Here is a 16,053-nt window from a genome sequence, read left to right as displayed (position 1 = left end):
ACTGCGAGTTGAAGCTGGCGTCTCGTCCTCCTATCTGGGAAGAAGGGTGGGCGGCGGGAAGAAATCCCGGCTCCCCCATGACCTTCTGTAAACTAGAATCTAATTTGTGGTTTCCTTTTCTGAGCACTTTCCCACAAAAGGGAAGAGAGGGGAGGGGCTGAGTCTCTGGTAGCGGCAACCCAGTGCATACCACGGTTTACTAACGTTCCCGCTCGCTCTAACTAGCATCTCTTCCCCCAGCCCGGTACACACAAACACACAGCCGCAGGAGAAAGTTAACTTCCAGCGACAAAGGAAAACCCGCAACAATTCCAGCTCCAGCCCGGCACCACTCCAACCTGCTCGGCACTAGGATTTCCTTTCGAATTCCTGGGAGCATCCAGGAATATTTTTTTATAATACATCCAAGAATGAGGATATCCTCTCCAAGAGGGGTGGAGGGGAAGAAACAGCAAACATGCAAATATAAACCAGTCGATTCTTTAATGCATATTTAATAAGGCAATTAACCCTTTCGAGATCACGCAGCTCGAGTACGTTAACCCACACGCTGCTCCAGCTAGACCAGAAATGGGCGAGTGGCCGCGGTCCCAGATTGTGCTGGGAGGTCAGAGCTTAAGGAGTTAATACTGGGGATGGTGGGCAAACGGGGTGAATACATGTAAAATGCCTCCCTCCGCCACCACACACACACACACACACACACACACTGCAGTTGAACAATCACGCGGTCATTCAGCTTTCCAGAACACATTTTTCAGGACCGGGGTCGCGGCGTTCACAGGGCTCCGCTCCGCTCCTCCCCGGTTACACATATCCGCTACAAATCTCGTTTATTCCCTTAACTCCCATTTCTCATCCCCACATGCCCCGGCCCCTATCTTCCTTGTTCTCACGTTCCTGCTCCCCTCTCTACCCCTGCTTCCCAGCACCTCTCCCCGCATCCCTACTCTCCTCCTCACTTCTCAGCTTTCCAAACCCTCCTGCCTCTTTCGCCCCGACCTTCTTCCTATGTCCCTCTGTCCATAATTCTGCCTCCTCGCCCCAACGTCCCGCCAGTTCCTCTCCTCATGTCCCTCTCAGCCCCCCAATCCCCGAACCCATTTAACCCTAAACCCTATATGATGTCCTCCCCAGTTTACTCTGCGCCTATTTCCTTCCCCCTCTCTCCCTCACCATTGACTTCCCTGCTGCTCCCCCTCCCGCGATCTGACCCCTGATTCTTCCCACTCCTCAGACCCTGCTTCCTCTTTGCGGATGTCTCGCCTCCTCTTCCCCCACCCCCCTCAAAACCGCTGCCCCGCTCCTTACCTTCTCCGTACTTGGTATCCATGCCGGCGCAGTCCGCCCCGGGGCTGAGCTCGGCCAGTCTCCGGTTGGTGGCCGTCAGCTCGGCTCTCAGACTGGTCACCTCGCGGCTGGCCGACTGGACGGCCACATCGATCTTCGCCGCCAGCTGCTTATTGTCTTCCATGGTGGTGAGGATCTTGGCCTGTGGAGAAAGACATGGTGGTCAGCAGCGTCGCCGGCGAGAGGGGAGCAGCGAGTGAAGCGCGTCCCCGGCACTAGCGCTCGGCAGCAGCCATTCCCTCTACACGCATCTGGCCCAGGACACGCCTGCTCCTTTAAATGGACACGACCAACCCCGGTCAGGGACTCCTCACGCTCGCAAAACAATACAAGTCTCTCTCACCCCTCTTCATAAGCCGCATATCTGCGCAGAACAGACAAAACCGCACTTAATTGTAAGCTGGAGTGATTTCCGCGGCCACTTTCTATCTCCCATTCATCTTAATTCCAAAGTAACTCACCCTTCCCCCTGCCCTCTCGGCTGGTGTAGTATTCCGAGTCCTGCTGTAATCCCTGGTAACAATGCTCCACAGATGCAAGCCTGCCTCATTTGCTTCGCAAATTCACTGAGGCATGTAGCAGGCTGGCGAGATCGGGCTCTCCGCACACTTCACATCCACCTGCTTCTGTTTGTTAAACGTACGCACACATACACGGCCACTGCCCCCTCCTCCTCGCGTTGCACGTTACTAATAGACCAGCGCACCTCATTACCTGCTGCATTATAGATGGGAACTAACTGGTGGGACAGGGATTGGGGGGGGGTGGGGAGAGACACTTCGCTCTCCCTGATTGATCGCCTCTGGCCTCAATATATCGCCTGCTCTTTCTTCCCCCCCCCCTCACATCTGATCCTCCGCATTGTAATTTGTTATATACCAGGCACTATATTACGCATGGATTTTGTGCTGAATGCCAGTGTCGAGATCGATGCGTTCTCTTATTTCTTGGAGTGCTCTCAACAGTATATGCAGAATTCCCTAACGTTGAGAGATATGTTCCGTCCCTCCGCCCCCCCCCCCAGTTTATTGGCTTGTGTTTGCAAATTAGCGGGAGAGGCTCGGAGAGGAGCTGGTCATAAAGGTTATTATGAGTGAGAACAGGTTATAGCAGAGAAAGCAAAGAATGCGAATAAACAGATCCTTCTTGAGGTGGCTGGGGGTCATCAGAGTCCTACACAAATTCAGCACTCACATTTTTAGGTAATAAAGCCAACATTCCAATTGTCTTCCTAATATTATTTTGCAGCTGGTTTTGGGTGATGTGTGCTCAAGAAAACCCTAGGTCCCTTTAATCAACACTATCCAGTCCCTCACCATTAAAAAATCAGTTTGACCTTCCATTTTGTGCATAAAGTGGACAACTTCACATATTTTCCACTTTATGTCAAGTCCACCACGTTCTTGCACACTCACCCAGCTTGGCCCTATCCCCTGGAAACCTCTTCACATTTTTCTCCCAACTCACAGTCCCATCAGTCAGCTGGAAATATGACCTTTGGTTTACAATGTCATTGGAATAGATTGTGAACAGCCGGGTTTCAAGCATTGTGGAAAGCAGCATTTCCAAAAGTATTTTAGTTCAGAATGTGGATATTATTGATTCGTGTATCCAAGTGCAGCCGTGGGTAACAGAGCCATCCTGCTCTTACACAAGGACTGTTGTGGGATCTTTCCCATTTTTCTGAGAGCCCCTTTCTTGGGTCCCTTGTGCTCATGTTGGACAGGATCCAATAGAGGTTCATGAGAATGATCCAGGGAATGAAAGGGTTAATGTGACGTGTTTGGTGGTTCTGGGCCTCTGCTCACTGGAGTTTAGAAGAATGAGGGGGAGATCTCATTGAAATTCACTGAATTTTGAAAGGCCTGAGGAAACAGCCTCATAATAGAAGGACGTCCTTTTGCAATGGAGAGGAGGAGAGATTTCTTCAGCCTGAGGGTGATACAGTGCAGGACCGACCCTTCCAGCCCAACAAGCCATACCACCCAGCAACCCGCCTATTTAACCCTTGATGAATTGCTGCACAAATTATAATGACCAATTCACCTACTAACCGGTACGTCTCTGGACTGTGGGAGGAAACTGGAGCAGGCGGAGGAAACACATGCAGTCACAGGGAGGACATACAGGCTCCTTACAGGCGGCACCAGAATTGAACTCTGAACTCCGACTCCCCGAGCTGTAGTACTGTCATGCACACTGCTACGCTACCGTGACACCCTAAATCTATGGAATTCCACAGGTGGCTGTGGAGGCCGACATTGGGTATATGTAAAGTGGAGGTTAATAGGTTCTTGAGTAGTAAGGGTGTTAAAGGTTGCAGGGAGAAGGCAGGAGCATCGGGTTGAGAGGAATAATAAATCAGTCATGATCAAATGGTGGAGGAGACTTGATGCTGATCCTCTCTCATCTTATGAGAGGACAGATCTCTGAGACTCTAACCTGGTCCCAGCATATCGATGCAGCTGTAAAGAAGGCAAGTCAGCGGCCATATTTCATGAGGAGTTTGAAGAGATGTGGTTTGTCAACTAAAACACTCAAAAACTCCTATAGCTGTCCTGTGGACATCATTCTGACAGCGTCTGGTATGGGAGGGGTGGTGACTGCACAGGATCGAAAGAAGCTACGGAAAGTTGTAAAATTATTCGGCTCCATCTTGGGTACTAGCCTCCGTAGTACCCAAGACATCTTCGAGGAGCAGGGCCTCAGGAAGGTAACGTCCATTATTAAGGACCCCCATCATCCAGGGCATGCCCTCTTCTCACTGTTACCATCAGGAAGGAGGTACAGAAGCCTGAAGGCACACACTCAGTGATTCGGGAACAGGTTCTTCCCCCTCCGCCGTCCGATTCCTAAATGGACATTGAACCCTAGCTCGCATTCTTAAAATATATATTATTTCTGTTTTTGCACTATTTAAAATCTATTCAATATACATATACTGTAAATGATTTACTTATTTTTTCTTTCTATACTTTCATGTATTGCATTGAACTGCTGCTGCTAGGTTAACAAATTTCACAACACATGCTAGTGATAATAAACCTGATTCTGACAGAAAGGATCTTGAATGAGGGTTGCTGAGGGAAAGAAGGAAGATGGTGAGATATTTCTTCTGTGATCTATTGAAAGAATCAAATTGACTTCCACACCTTGGTGCTACTTGCTGGCTGATTCAGTGAGGACCCTACAAGGGTAAGGGTTTGTTGAGGTTCCCCTCCAGGTGAATGTCCACTGAAAACTGAAAATGCCCATGGTGATTTTCCAATCAAATTACCAAGAAACCTGGTCATTCCTGGGGTGGGCAATTAATTCTTTTTAGTGAGTTCTCACTTAGACGTGGCTGTTAAAATTTTCTTTTTGCCTCTGGCTCCAATCCCACCCCTGCATTGGCCCTTACTCTGGCCCACAATGTAGAATTATTAGCAGTACTGTGATAATTAGACACTTTAAAGGGAGGTGAAGTGGATATTGTTGGGGCCAATAGTAACGTCATGGCTGCTCTACTTCATTCCCACAAATAGCTCTCTGCGGCACCAGCCCCACGTTATTTAAGCCGCCAGGGAAAATGATTCCACACAGAACACCCTGCTCCATCTGCTCAGATGCATGTCTGCCACACGTGCACACACACTCATATACACACTGCATACATACACATCCATTCACAGCACTCTGCTGCTCACTAACTCACTACGTCCACACACTACACACACTCAGTACTGCAGCCGGTCAGCAGACACACATACTCATACACAGATGGAATGGGAATCAGAATCAGGTTTAATAACAGCAGCATGTGTCGAGAAATTTGTTGTCTTTACAGCAGCAGTATAATGCAATATTTAACAACAAAGGGGGAAAATGTGAATTGCAGTAAGTACATAATAGTTAAATGAGTAGTGTAATAACTAGTGTAGTCATACAAGGTGGCAGCTTCCAACCATTTATGCAAGGAAATTAGGATTAGGAAATTAAAAAATCACCATATCAAAATAATGCAAAATTTAAACAAAACTGAGCGCAGTTCGTCTGTCCTCACACTCAATTCTTATCACGCACACAACCAGTGCTATGTCCCCACACTTGTACAAGCCCACCCACCTGCACCTCAACCTCTCACTCACAGTCCTAAAGAATCGTCATGTCCCTACCCACTCCCCCAGACCGTGAACTTGTCACTGCAACCATTCACCTCTTCCACACACAAGAAGAAGGCTCCTAATGAAGAGGACTGGTAACGAGAGAGTGGAGGATGAGGCTTAGAAGGGATCTGAAGGGAACATTTCTCACATGGAGAGTGGCTGATATCTGGAACACACTGTCAGAGAAACTGGTGGAGGCAGATGCAACCACATTTAAGATGCAATTAGAGAGGCAGTCGAATAGCTAAGGCATAATCCAATGTTGATTGGTCAATAGACAATAGGTGCAGGAGTAGGCCATTCAGCCCTTCTAGCCAGCACCACCATTCACTGTGATCATGGCTGATCATACATAATCAGTACCCCGTTCCTGCCCTCTCCCCATATCCCTTAACCCCGCTATCTATAAGAGCTCTATCTAACTCTCTCTTGAATGCATCCAGAGACTTGGCCTCCTCTGCCTTCTGGGACAGAGCATTCCACATATCCACCACTCTCTGGGTGAAAAAGTTTTTCCGCATCTCTGTTCTAAATGGCCTACCCCTTATTCTTAAACTGTGGCCTCTAGTTCTGGACTCACCCATCAGCGGGAACATGCTTCCTGCCTCCAGTGTGTCCAATCCCTTAATAATCTTATATGTTTCAATCAGATCCCCTCTCATCCTTCTAAATTCCAGTGTATACAAGCCCAGTCGCTCCAATCTTTCAACATATGACAGTCCCGCTATTATGGGAATTAACCTTATGAACCTATGCTGCACTCCCTCAATAGCAAGAATGTCCTTCCTCAAATTTGGAGACCAAAACTGCACACAATACTCCAGGTGGGGTCTCACCAGGGCCCTGTACAGCTGCAGAAGGACCTCTTTACTCCTATACTCAATTCCTCTTGTTATAAAGGCCAGCATGCCATTAGCTTTCTTATAAAGTCTAAATATAGCTTTATATTTATATAGTTTTATATAGCAATAGCTTTCTTATATAGTCTAGACAGGTACCACAGTCGGCATGGACGAGGTGGGCCACAGAGTCTGTTTCTGTGGTGAATAGTTAACAGGCCTGTAATGGAAACAAGGCTATGGATCAAAAGGACCAGTAAAGGACTCATTCACTCTGCTTGCTAGTGGGAGAGGGGAAAAGGAGGAAAACCTCACCCAACAACCCCCCCGTCCCCTTCACCTTCACTACTTTATTTGCCTGGAACTCAGGAGAAGAAGGAATCAGATGCTATGGATATGGCTCATAAAATCAGAATTAGATTTATTATCTCTGATTTATATGATGTGAAATTTGCTGCTTTTTACAGTGCAAAGACACAAAATCACCATAAATTGCAATATAAATAAAAGGCAAAATAAGGAAGGATGGGGTGGTCTTCATGGACTGTTCAGAAAGATGATGGCAGAGGAGAAGAAGCTATTTCTGGATCACTGAGTGTGGATCTCCAGACTCCTGCACCTCCTCCCTGAAGGCAGTAGCAAGAATACGGCACGTCCTAGATGGTGAGGTTCCTCAGTGATGCCATCTACTTCAGCCAATATCTCTTCAAGATGTCCTCGACGGTGTGCCCGAGCAGACTGAGTCTGGGGCCTTCTCCAGCCTCTTGCAATCCTGTGCACACTAGGCTGTGATGCAACTGGTCAGAATGCTCTCCACGGACGAGATGCAAGGGTCTTTGGTGATATACTAAATCTTCTCAAACCCCTAATGAAGTAAACCTGTTGGACTGCCTTCTTCGTGACTACATTAACCCGTTAGCCCCAGCGTAGTTCCTCCAAGATGCTGATGCACAGGAACTTGACCTACTCCCCCCTGTATGAAGCTTCTCTCGACAATCAGTCCCCACCTCATGCAGAGGGACAAACAGAGAGACTGGCTGTCTCTACAGGTAGAGACACCTTTTTGGACTTTCCCACTGAGGGGCTAAAACCCGTGTAAGAACCTGACAGGAGTGAGTGCAAAGGGGACATGGAGCTTACACTGAAATAATGTAAATCTGGCAAGGACGTGGAATGATATGTATTGCGCTGTGAATACCACATACGGAATAAGTATACTATACATTTGCAGATTATACATATATATACAGCGTATTTTTGAAAAGCAAATTCATGCTTCCTTATTAGAGATGAGCTGGTGACACAATATGTTACCAGGTAACCAGTTCAAAAGTCACTTGATGTGTGGTCAGCTTAGACCTCACATCGATATAGAGTCTTGGTACCCAATAAATAATTTAGAATTGTAGAGGCATAGAGATACAGAACAGAAACAGGTCCTTTGGATGCGAACCTGCCAGCATCAACATTAATCTCACTGCCCTCCACCCAGGCCGTGCTCTCTTCTCACCGCTGCCATCAGGTAGAAGGTACAAGAGCTTCAGGACTCGCACCACCAGGTTCAAGAACAGTTACTACCCCTCGACCATCAGGCTCTTGAATAAAAGGGGATAACTACACTCACTTGCCTATCATTGAGATGTTCCCACAATCAATGATCTCACTTTAAGGACTTGTTATCTCATGCTCTTGTTATTAGAACTATAGAACAATAACAGCACAGTACAGGCCCTTTGGCCCACAATGTTGTGCCGACCCTTAAACTCTGCCTCCTATATAACCCCCCACCTTAAATTCCTCCATGTACAGTGTGTCTGCCTCCACCACTGACTCAGGCAGTGCATTCCACACACCAACCACTCTGAGTAAAAAACCTTCCTCTAACATCCCCCTTGAACTTCCCTCCCCTTACCTTAAAGCCATGTCCTCTTGTATTGAGCAGTGGTGCCCTGGGGAAGAGGCGCTGGCTGTCCACTCTATCTATTCCTCTTAATATCTTGTACACCTCTATCATGTCTGCTCTCATCCTCCTTCTCTCCAAAGAGTAAAGCCCTAGCTCCCTTAATCTCTGATCATAATCCATACTCTCTAAACCAGGCAGCATCCTGGTAAATCCTTTCCAATGCTTATTGATCGCTATTTATTTATATTTGCATTTAAACAGCTTGTTGTCCTCTGTACTCCAGTGGATCTTTCTCTGATCCTGTTTACAGTTACTATTCTATACATTTGCTGAGTATGCCCACAGGAAAATGAATCTCAGGGTTGTGTGTGGTGACACGTGTGTACTTTGCTAACAGCATTTACTTTGAACTTTGATTCTCTCATTTTTTTATTCTCCCCGCATTTTCATCAGCTCCCTCCAGATCTACCACTTACTGGCAATGTACCATGGCAACTTAACCAACCAACCTGCATACCACCATTCCTTTGGGACGTGGAAAGGACCGGGACGAAATTTGCAGTGCCATAGGGATATCATGTAAATTCCATACACGCACACACACACACACACACACTGACCCTAGATCTGTTGTGTGGTGAGGCCGCATCTCCAATGTGTCACTCAGAACTATTGCCAGTCCTGGAGATACGTGTGGGCGTGAGAATTCTGCGCCAAACTTTGCAGTGCTGTCTGCAATCTATCGGTCTCTCGGTTTATTTTAAAGTGTTACGTGAAACTGCCATCACTTCCTGTGCAAGTATTGTCAGCACCTTATACTGAGGCGTACATCGCCATCTGTGTAAAGTGCAAGGGGAGGGACTGAGGGCCTGGAGCATCTGCAGCTGGGCAAGGAAATTTTGGGTGAGATGGAAAGTTGGAATATTTCTTTGTTTGTTCCATCTATAATTCATGTGCCCAGGAGCTCTCTAGAGCTGCTGAAAAGCCAACTCTGATTATAGCTGTGTGGATTGTAAATCACTGCATTGAACAAATCAAAGTCAAAGAGGGAATAAAATTGTATTGTCACTAGGAAATATTTGCTCAATAGTAATGTGGGTTTTTAGAAACTAATTACTTTGTAATTAACAACCAGGGTGATGGGGAGAAGGGTGAAATGTCAAGGTCCAAATTGTAACGCACCAGTGTGGTTCATGAAATCATGAAAGAACACGAGACAACGAGCAAAGGAATGAAATAACTGATTTATTGCCTTTTACAACCTGAGATAGTTCCGAAATATCGCACAATTAAATGCATTTGAAGTGAGTCACTATTTTTTTATCAGCAAATACAGGAACTAAATTGAACACAGGAAGATCTAAAGAGAATTATAATAAGATGAACAAAAATTTATTCTCTCTTGGCAATGACAAACCAGATTTATACGTGGAAATATCAGAGGCAAGAGAACACACACACACACACACACACACACACACACACACACACACACACACACACACACATACACACACACACACACACACACACGTGTCAGGGCAGTGAGGATATTTACACATTTGAGCGTTAGAACCGTGTGAACATTTGCACAAGCCCATATCAGGGCAGTGAGAATATTAACATGCCGTGGTACCAGATTGTGAACACACTTCAGTGTGAGCACACGGTGGGTATCCGCACACTGCATTCACTGCATAGTGAAAGCCCAGGCAGACCCCAGGGTGAGAGCATTATGGTTAATGTCAATTCAGTGAAGATATTTACACCAGGCAATGTTGGGATTTTGTGAAAAGTTGCACTCTGTGGTGTTAGGGGAAGTGTGAACATTTATATTTTACTGTGTTAGAGCTAAGGACATTCACTCACTGCATGGCTGGGTTAGTTCCTGTCTGTAATACTGCTGGCTTTTAAGTCAGCAATAAAGATCCTCATAGAGGGATCAGAAGTGGAGAGAGTGCTTCAAGTTCCTCGGTGTCAAGATCTCTGAGGATCTAACCTGGTCCCAACATATCGATGTAGTTATAAAGAAGGCAAGACAGTGGCTATACTTTATTAGGTGTCTGGAGAGATTTGGCATGTCAACAAATACACTCAAAAACTTCTATAATTGTACCGTGAAGAGTATTCTGACAGGCTGCATCACTGTCTGATATGGAGGGACTACTGCATAGGACCGAAGGTTGTAAATCTAGTCAGCTCCATCTTGAGCACTAGCCTATAAAGTACCCAGGACATCTTTAGGGAGCAGTGTCTCAGAAAGGCAGCATCCATTATTAAGGACCTCCAGCACCCAGGGTATACCCTTTTCTCACTGTTACCATCAGGTAGGAGGTACAGAAGCCTGAAGGCATACACTCAGTGATTCAGGAACAGCTTCTTCCCCTCTGCCATCCAATTCCTAAATGAACATTGAACCCTCGGACATTACCTCACTTTTTTAATATACAGTTTTTCTGTTTTTGCACATTTTTTGCATCTATTCAATATACTAATTGACTTACTTGTTTATTTATTATTATGTTTTATTTTATTTATTATTATTTTTCTCTCTCTGCTAGATTATGTATTGCATTGAACTGCTGCTGCTAAGTTAACAAATTTCACATCACATGCCGGTGATAATAAACCCGATTCTGATTCAACTCTGTCCTTGGCCATCTTCTCTATTGAGCCCCAGTTGTGGCTCAGGGTCCTCATTTCTGCCTTTACAGTACAGCACCAAGTTATCTTTGGTCTCCCCTCATTTCCTCTGCCCTTCAGGGGTCCAATGAAGTACCGTCTTGAAAATGGAGTTGGCCCCTCTTTCTTGGCCTTGGAGCTGTCCTGAACAGCTAGCCCTGAACTGAACCCTCGAACTTGGAGCACCACTCCTAGTCTGGCATCTGCCCTTTGACCTAATTGGCAAGAGTCCAAGTGCAAGGCCCTGACTCCAGCCAACACACAGCTCTCCGGGTCACTGAGGCACACAAACCTCCAAATTTGAAGACAAGGTTGTGGCCCTCTTGGAGGGCATGGCTAGGAGAGTGGGATTATTTGCACAGGATAGTGCGAGGATGGTGTAAATTTTGACACACTGCTTTTTCAGGGTGATGAGCACATTTGCAAACTTAAGTCTCAGGTCAGCACAAAATCTTAAAAAGCTGTGGTATCGAGACAATGAATATTTGTACACCATATCCGGATGGAGAGGACATTTCCAGATTGCTCACGTACAATGAGAATGTTTGCACACATCAGTATCAGCGCACGGTCAATACTTGCACGCTGCTGTGTTGGGGCAATGAAGAACACGGACACCGAGGTGTCAGAGCAAGGAGAAAGCTTGCTGCCTGCACAGTGTGAATGTCCACACTCTGACACGGTAGTTAATGGTTAGCACATCGCTTTACAACATCAGCTTTCACTGGCAGGGGTTCAATTGCCTCTGCTGCCTGTAAGGAGTTTGTATGTTCTCCCCGTGATTGAGTGGGTCTCCTCTGGGTTCTCCTGTTTCTTCCCACATTCCATAAACATACAACTTCCATCCAAGTTGGACATGGTGGAGGATTACAAATACCTGGGGATACGAATCGACAATAAACTGGACTGGTCAAAGAACACTGAGGCCGTCTACAAGAAGGGTCAGAGCCATCTCTACTTCCTGAGGAGACTGAGGTCCTTTAACATCTGCCGCACGATGGTGAGGATGTTCTACGAGGCTGTGGTGGCCAGTGCTATCATGTTTGCTGTTGTGTGCTGGGGCAGCAGACACCAACAGAATCAACAGACTCATTCGTAAGGCCAGTGATGTTGTGGGGGTGGAACTGGACTCTCTGACGGTGGTGTCTGAAAAGAGGATGCTGTCCAAGTTGCACGCCATCTTGGAAAATGTCTCTCATCCACTCCATAATGTACTGGGTAGGCACAGGAGTACATTCAGCCAAAGACTCATTCCACCGAGATGTAACACTGAGCGTCATAGGAAGTCATTCCTGCCTGTGGCCATCAAACTTTACAACTCCTCCCTCGGAGTGTCAGACACCCTGAGCCAATAGGCTGGTCCTGGACTTATTTCCACTTGGAATAATTTACTTATTATTATTTAATTATTTATGGTTATATATTGCTATTTTCTACACTATTCTTGGTTGGTGCGACTGTAACAAAACCCAATTTCCTTCAGGATCAATAAAGTATATCTGTCTGTCTGTCTGTCTGTTAGGGTGAGAGAGTTGTGGGCAGGCTATATTAGCACCAGGAGTGTGTAGAAGTACTCAGCACAATCCTCGCTGATTTGCTTTGATGCAAATGATGCATTTCACTGTATGTTGAGGGAGAGTACTGTAATGTTTTATGGTACCAGCAACCCAGGTTCAATTCCCACTGCTGTCTGTAAGGAGTTTGTAGGTTCTCCCCGTGACCGTGGGGGTTTCCTCCCACAGCCCAAAAACGTACTGGCTGGGAGGTTAACGTACCGGTCACATGGGAGTAATTGACCAGCACAGGCTTGTTGGGCCAGAACAGCCAGTTACCAGGCTGTATCTCTAAAAATGCACAGTGATTTCAGGGCAGGGAGAGCACTTTCCCTGGGCAGAGTGAATATGTGCAACCATCATTGTCAGGTCAGTGAGGATATTTGCAAACTATGATGTCAGGACAGTGAATGTTCCTACATTGTGGTGACTTTGGAAGTCAGTAACCTACACTTTGCTTAACTCATGAATGTGAAATCATTCATATCCACAGCACAGTGTCAGGAGAATGTGACTACCAACCTGGAAGTATCAGATGGATATTTACACCTTGCTGGATTAGCTCTGCACATGTATTAACATACTACGGCATAGGGCAATCTCAACACCTAGACCCTACACTGCTGCTTGGTGTGAATAAACTTTAAATGAGATCAAAGCAGTTTGGAACAGCTATATGATGAGAGTGGAAAAATTTTCACTTGAGTAAATTTGAAAGTTAGGTAATATAACAACGTTTTTTGCGCAGTGTGTGTTAGGATACACTGTGTAAGTTTCTACTTGCTATTCGGCGAAATAGGACTGATGCATTGCTTGTGCTGGTACTCAGAGAAAACAAAATTCTGACCAGTTGAAAGTTACTGAGCAGAATTTTCAACTTCAGGGGGCGCTGCTGCCAGTTTCACTGATTGCACAGACTGAGAAACATTGTAAAATCACCCGGACCCCACACATCAGGGTGTAAACATTCACACTGCTCTCACCACAGAGTGTGTAAATATTCACCCTGCCCTTAACAGAGTGCGTAAATATTCACACTGCCCTGACCACAGAGTGTGTAAATCTTCACACTGCCCTGAGCACAGAGTTTTTAAATATTCACCCTGCCCTGACCACAGAGTGTGTAAATCTTCACACTGAGCAGATCACAGTGCATGTAAGTAGTCACCCTACCCTGACCACAGAGTGTGTAAGTGTTCACACTGCCCTGACACCATTTTGGTGAAAATCTCTCACGGCCCTGACTAAGCAGGATACATTTTGTTTTGTGGGAGACTTACCTTTATATTGTGGATTTTACATGGAAGGTACTGCACAGTGCAGTCCCACATCTACATCACTTCTACATCAAAATATACAGTGAAAAGTGTCAATTATGTTAATAACCAACACACCTAAGGATGTGCTGAGGCCATTCCAGCACCAACATAGCTTGCTCACAGTGCTCAGCAGAACAACACAGAACACAAAACGGAATATACCGAGCGACAAAACAACTACAGCAAAGCAAGGCCCGACCTCCCTCCCACCCACCCACCCACACACATACACAGTCCTCTAACCCTAGGGCAGGCCATCTTCTTTGGCCTCCAGTCTTCAGTGGACTCGTGGATTCGTGGACACTGGGTCATCGAATTCAACTTCCTCAGCGAACTTGCAGAGACGATCAGTCTCAGGGTTCTGGCCACTGGGCCTCGAATTCTGGACTTCCGACTGACCTTTGAGCTTTGATCTGGACTTCCAATCAACCTTTGGGCTTCGACCCTCAGTGTCCACCCAAGACTTGCCGATGGCAATGAACGAGGACCCAAACTCCAGGCCTCGAACCAGATGACTTGTGAAATTGCTGGCCTCATCGCTGGCCTTTGAACATGGAGTGGAGGCTTAGACTCTGGCCTGTCCTCTAATTCCCCCACACTTAAGTCCCAAACCCTAACCTGATCCCTAATTCTACTCTCTGTTCAAAAAAGCAGCCCCACAAAACAAAAAAAAAACCCAAGATAGAGTTGCGACCTTGACAGAGACTCCAGCTTGGCACCATCTTGAATACCCCTTTCATTTGATTCCTGCCATTTCAGCAGCCCAGAGTCGACTAACCTTCATGTTTATGTGAAACACTATAGGCTGCTCCTCAACTCTATGATCTTGATCGTTGCTCAGCCAGTGTGGAGTGTGGCAGATCAGTTGAAGGGCTTCCTCATCAGTCTTCTTCCAGGCTTGGCCAGGTCTGCCATTGACAGGTCCAGGAGGTGGGCTGTCAAAGCTTGTCCAAACTTCTCCTGTGCCCTATGTTCACGGACATGGAGGATGCTAGCTTGTGGGAGACCTGAAAGTGGATTGGGCACTGCTAAGACTGGAGAACATCCTGTAAAGTGAGGATTGTATTTTAGAGATCTTTGTAGTTATTGCTTTTAAGAAAAAATGTCGGGTTTCTGTGGGAATTAGCACCAATTAAGGGTCTTACTGCCGAATTAAATTATTGCTTCCAAATTAATTAAAATTTGTATTAAAACTTCATGAACTATTTAAATTTGTAAAAGGACAATGATTGTTAACATTAAGTAATGGAATTACATTAATTAAGCTCTGTGAGGAGTTTTTATATTCTCCCCGTGTCCATGTGAGTTTCCTTTCACAGTCTAAACATGTACTGGTTGGTAGATTAATTGGTCGTTGTAAATTGTCCCATGATTAGGCTAGGAATTGCTGGGCTCTAAGGATCAGAAGGGCTAATTCTGTGCTGTATCTCAATAAATCGGGCAGGTGGGGCTTGTCAGCCTTGGACGGCAGGCCGCCTAAGAGAAGGTAAACTCTGATTTTAAACCTCCGCTGCCTTGTGGCCATACCGCCATGGGAAAGGCGTCGAGAGTAAACCACGAGGAAGAATTCCGGATCCGGGTCACCTGAGGCAGTTTGATGTTGTTTACAACTTCACTCTGGCAACCTCTGCGACAACACTGGCTCCAAGCTGTATCGGCGCCTGCCCTTTCCTTGGACTACATCAGTGATGCGGAGAGGGGAACTTGCTGCGTGGGCAACAGCCGGTTCTTCAAATCTTCCCGCCCGGGCTTGCGCCACAGTCCATCAGAGGCGCTAACCCATGATCCCTTGGGATCAACGGCTGCCTACTATCTCAATAAATAACTTGCTATGAAAACATTGAGTTAATTGTTGGTGTTTATATAGTTTAGAATTCTTATTAATCAACAATACTTTGCAATGTCCAAAAACCTTTGGTAAGGCAAGGTGTAAATCATCTCATCACTCTGACAATTAAGAGTACATGTACAGGGCACGAATAGAACAAGGGTTCAACTCAAGTCAGGTCAAGTTTATTGTCATTTAACTATATACACACATATAACATTATAATGTATAGAGAAACGAGACAATGTTTCTCTGAACCACGGTGTAAAGCACAGTAGTATACATAATGCACGTAACATACAATAACTTAGGAAGGTAAGGATAAAATCTACAGGTGAATCACATATAAATAACAAGCTAAAGTGCGTTAACATTAAACAGTGTAAGGTACGGAACAGATTAACAGGTGACATTTCAAATAGGGGCCAAATAAG

At 45.9% G+C, this 16,053-nt stretch overlaps 1 protein-coding gene across 3 annotated transcripts in view; it reads right to left on the bottom strand.

Annotated features, from left to right (window-relative positions):
* Nucleotides 1–16,053, bottom strand: part of LOC140718273 (kazrin-like) — a 713,538-nt gene that overhangs the window by 394,630 nt on the left and 302,855 nt on the right. For 2 of the 3 annotated variants that reach the window (XM_073031791.1, XM_073031792.1), the window contains exon 3: nucleotides 1,312–1,492. In XM_073031791.1, the coding sequence (XP_072887892.1) occupies nucleotides 1,312–1,492 (181 nt within the window). Of the gene's footprint in view, nucleotides 1–1,311; nucleotides 1,493–1,811; nucleotides 1,967–16,053 lie in introns of those variants that run through there. The other variant, XM_073031793.1, reaches the window with a different exon arrangement.

Source organism: Hemitrygon akajei, chromosome 29 (genome assembly GCF_048418815.1).
Source record: "Hemitrygon akajei chromosome 29, sHemAka1.3, whole genome shotgun sequence".
NCBI classification, from domain to species: domain Eukaryota; kingdom Metazoa; phylum Chordata; class Chondrichthyes; order Myliobatiformes; family Dasyatidae; genus Hemitrygon; species Hemitrygon akajei.
The sequence above is the reverse complement of the archived record's forward strand: the minus strand, read 5'-3'. Positions and strand labels throughout refer to the sequence as shown.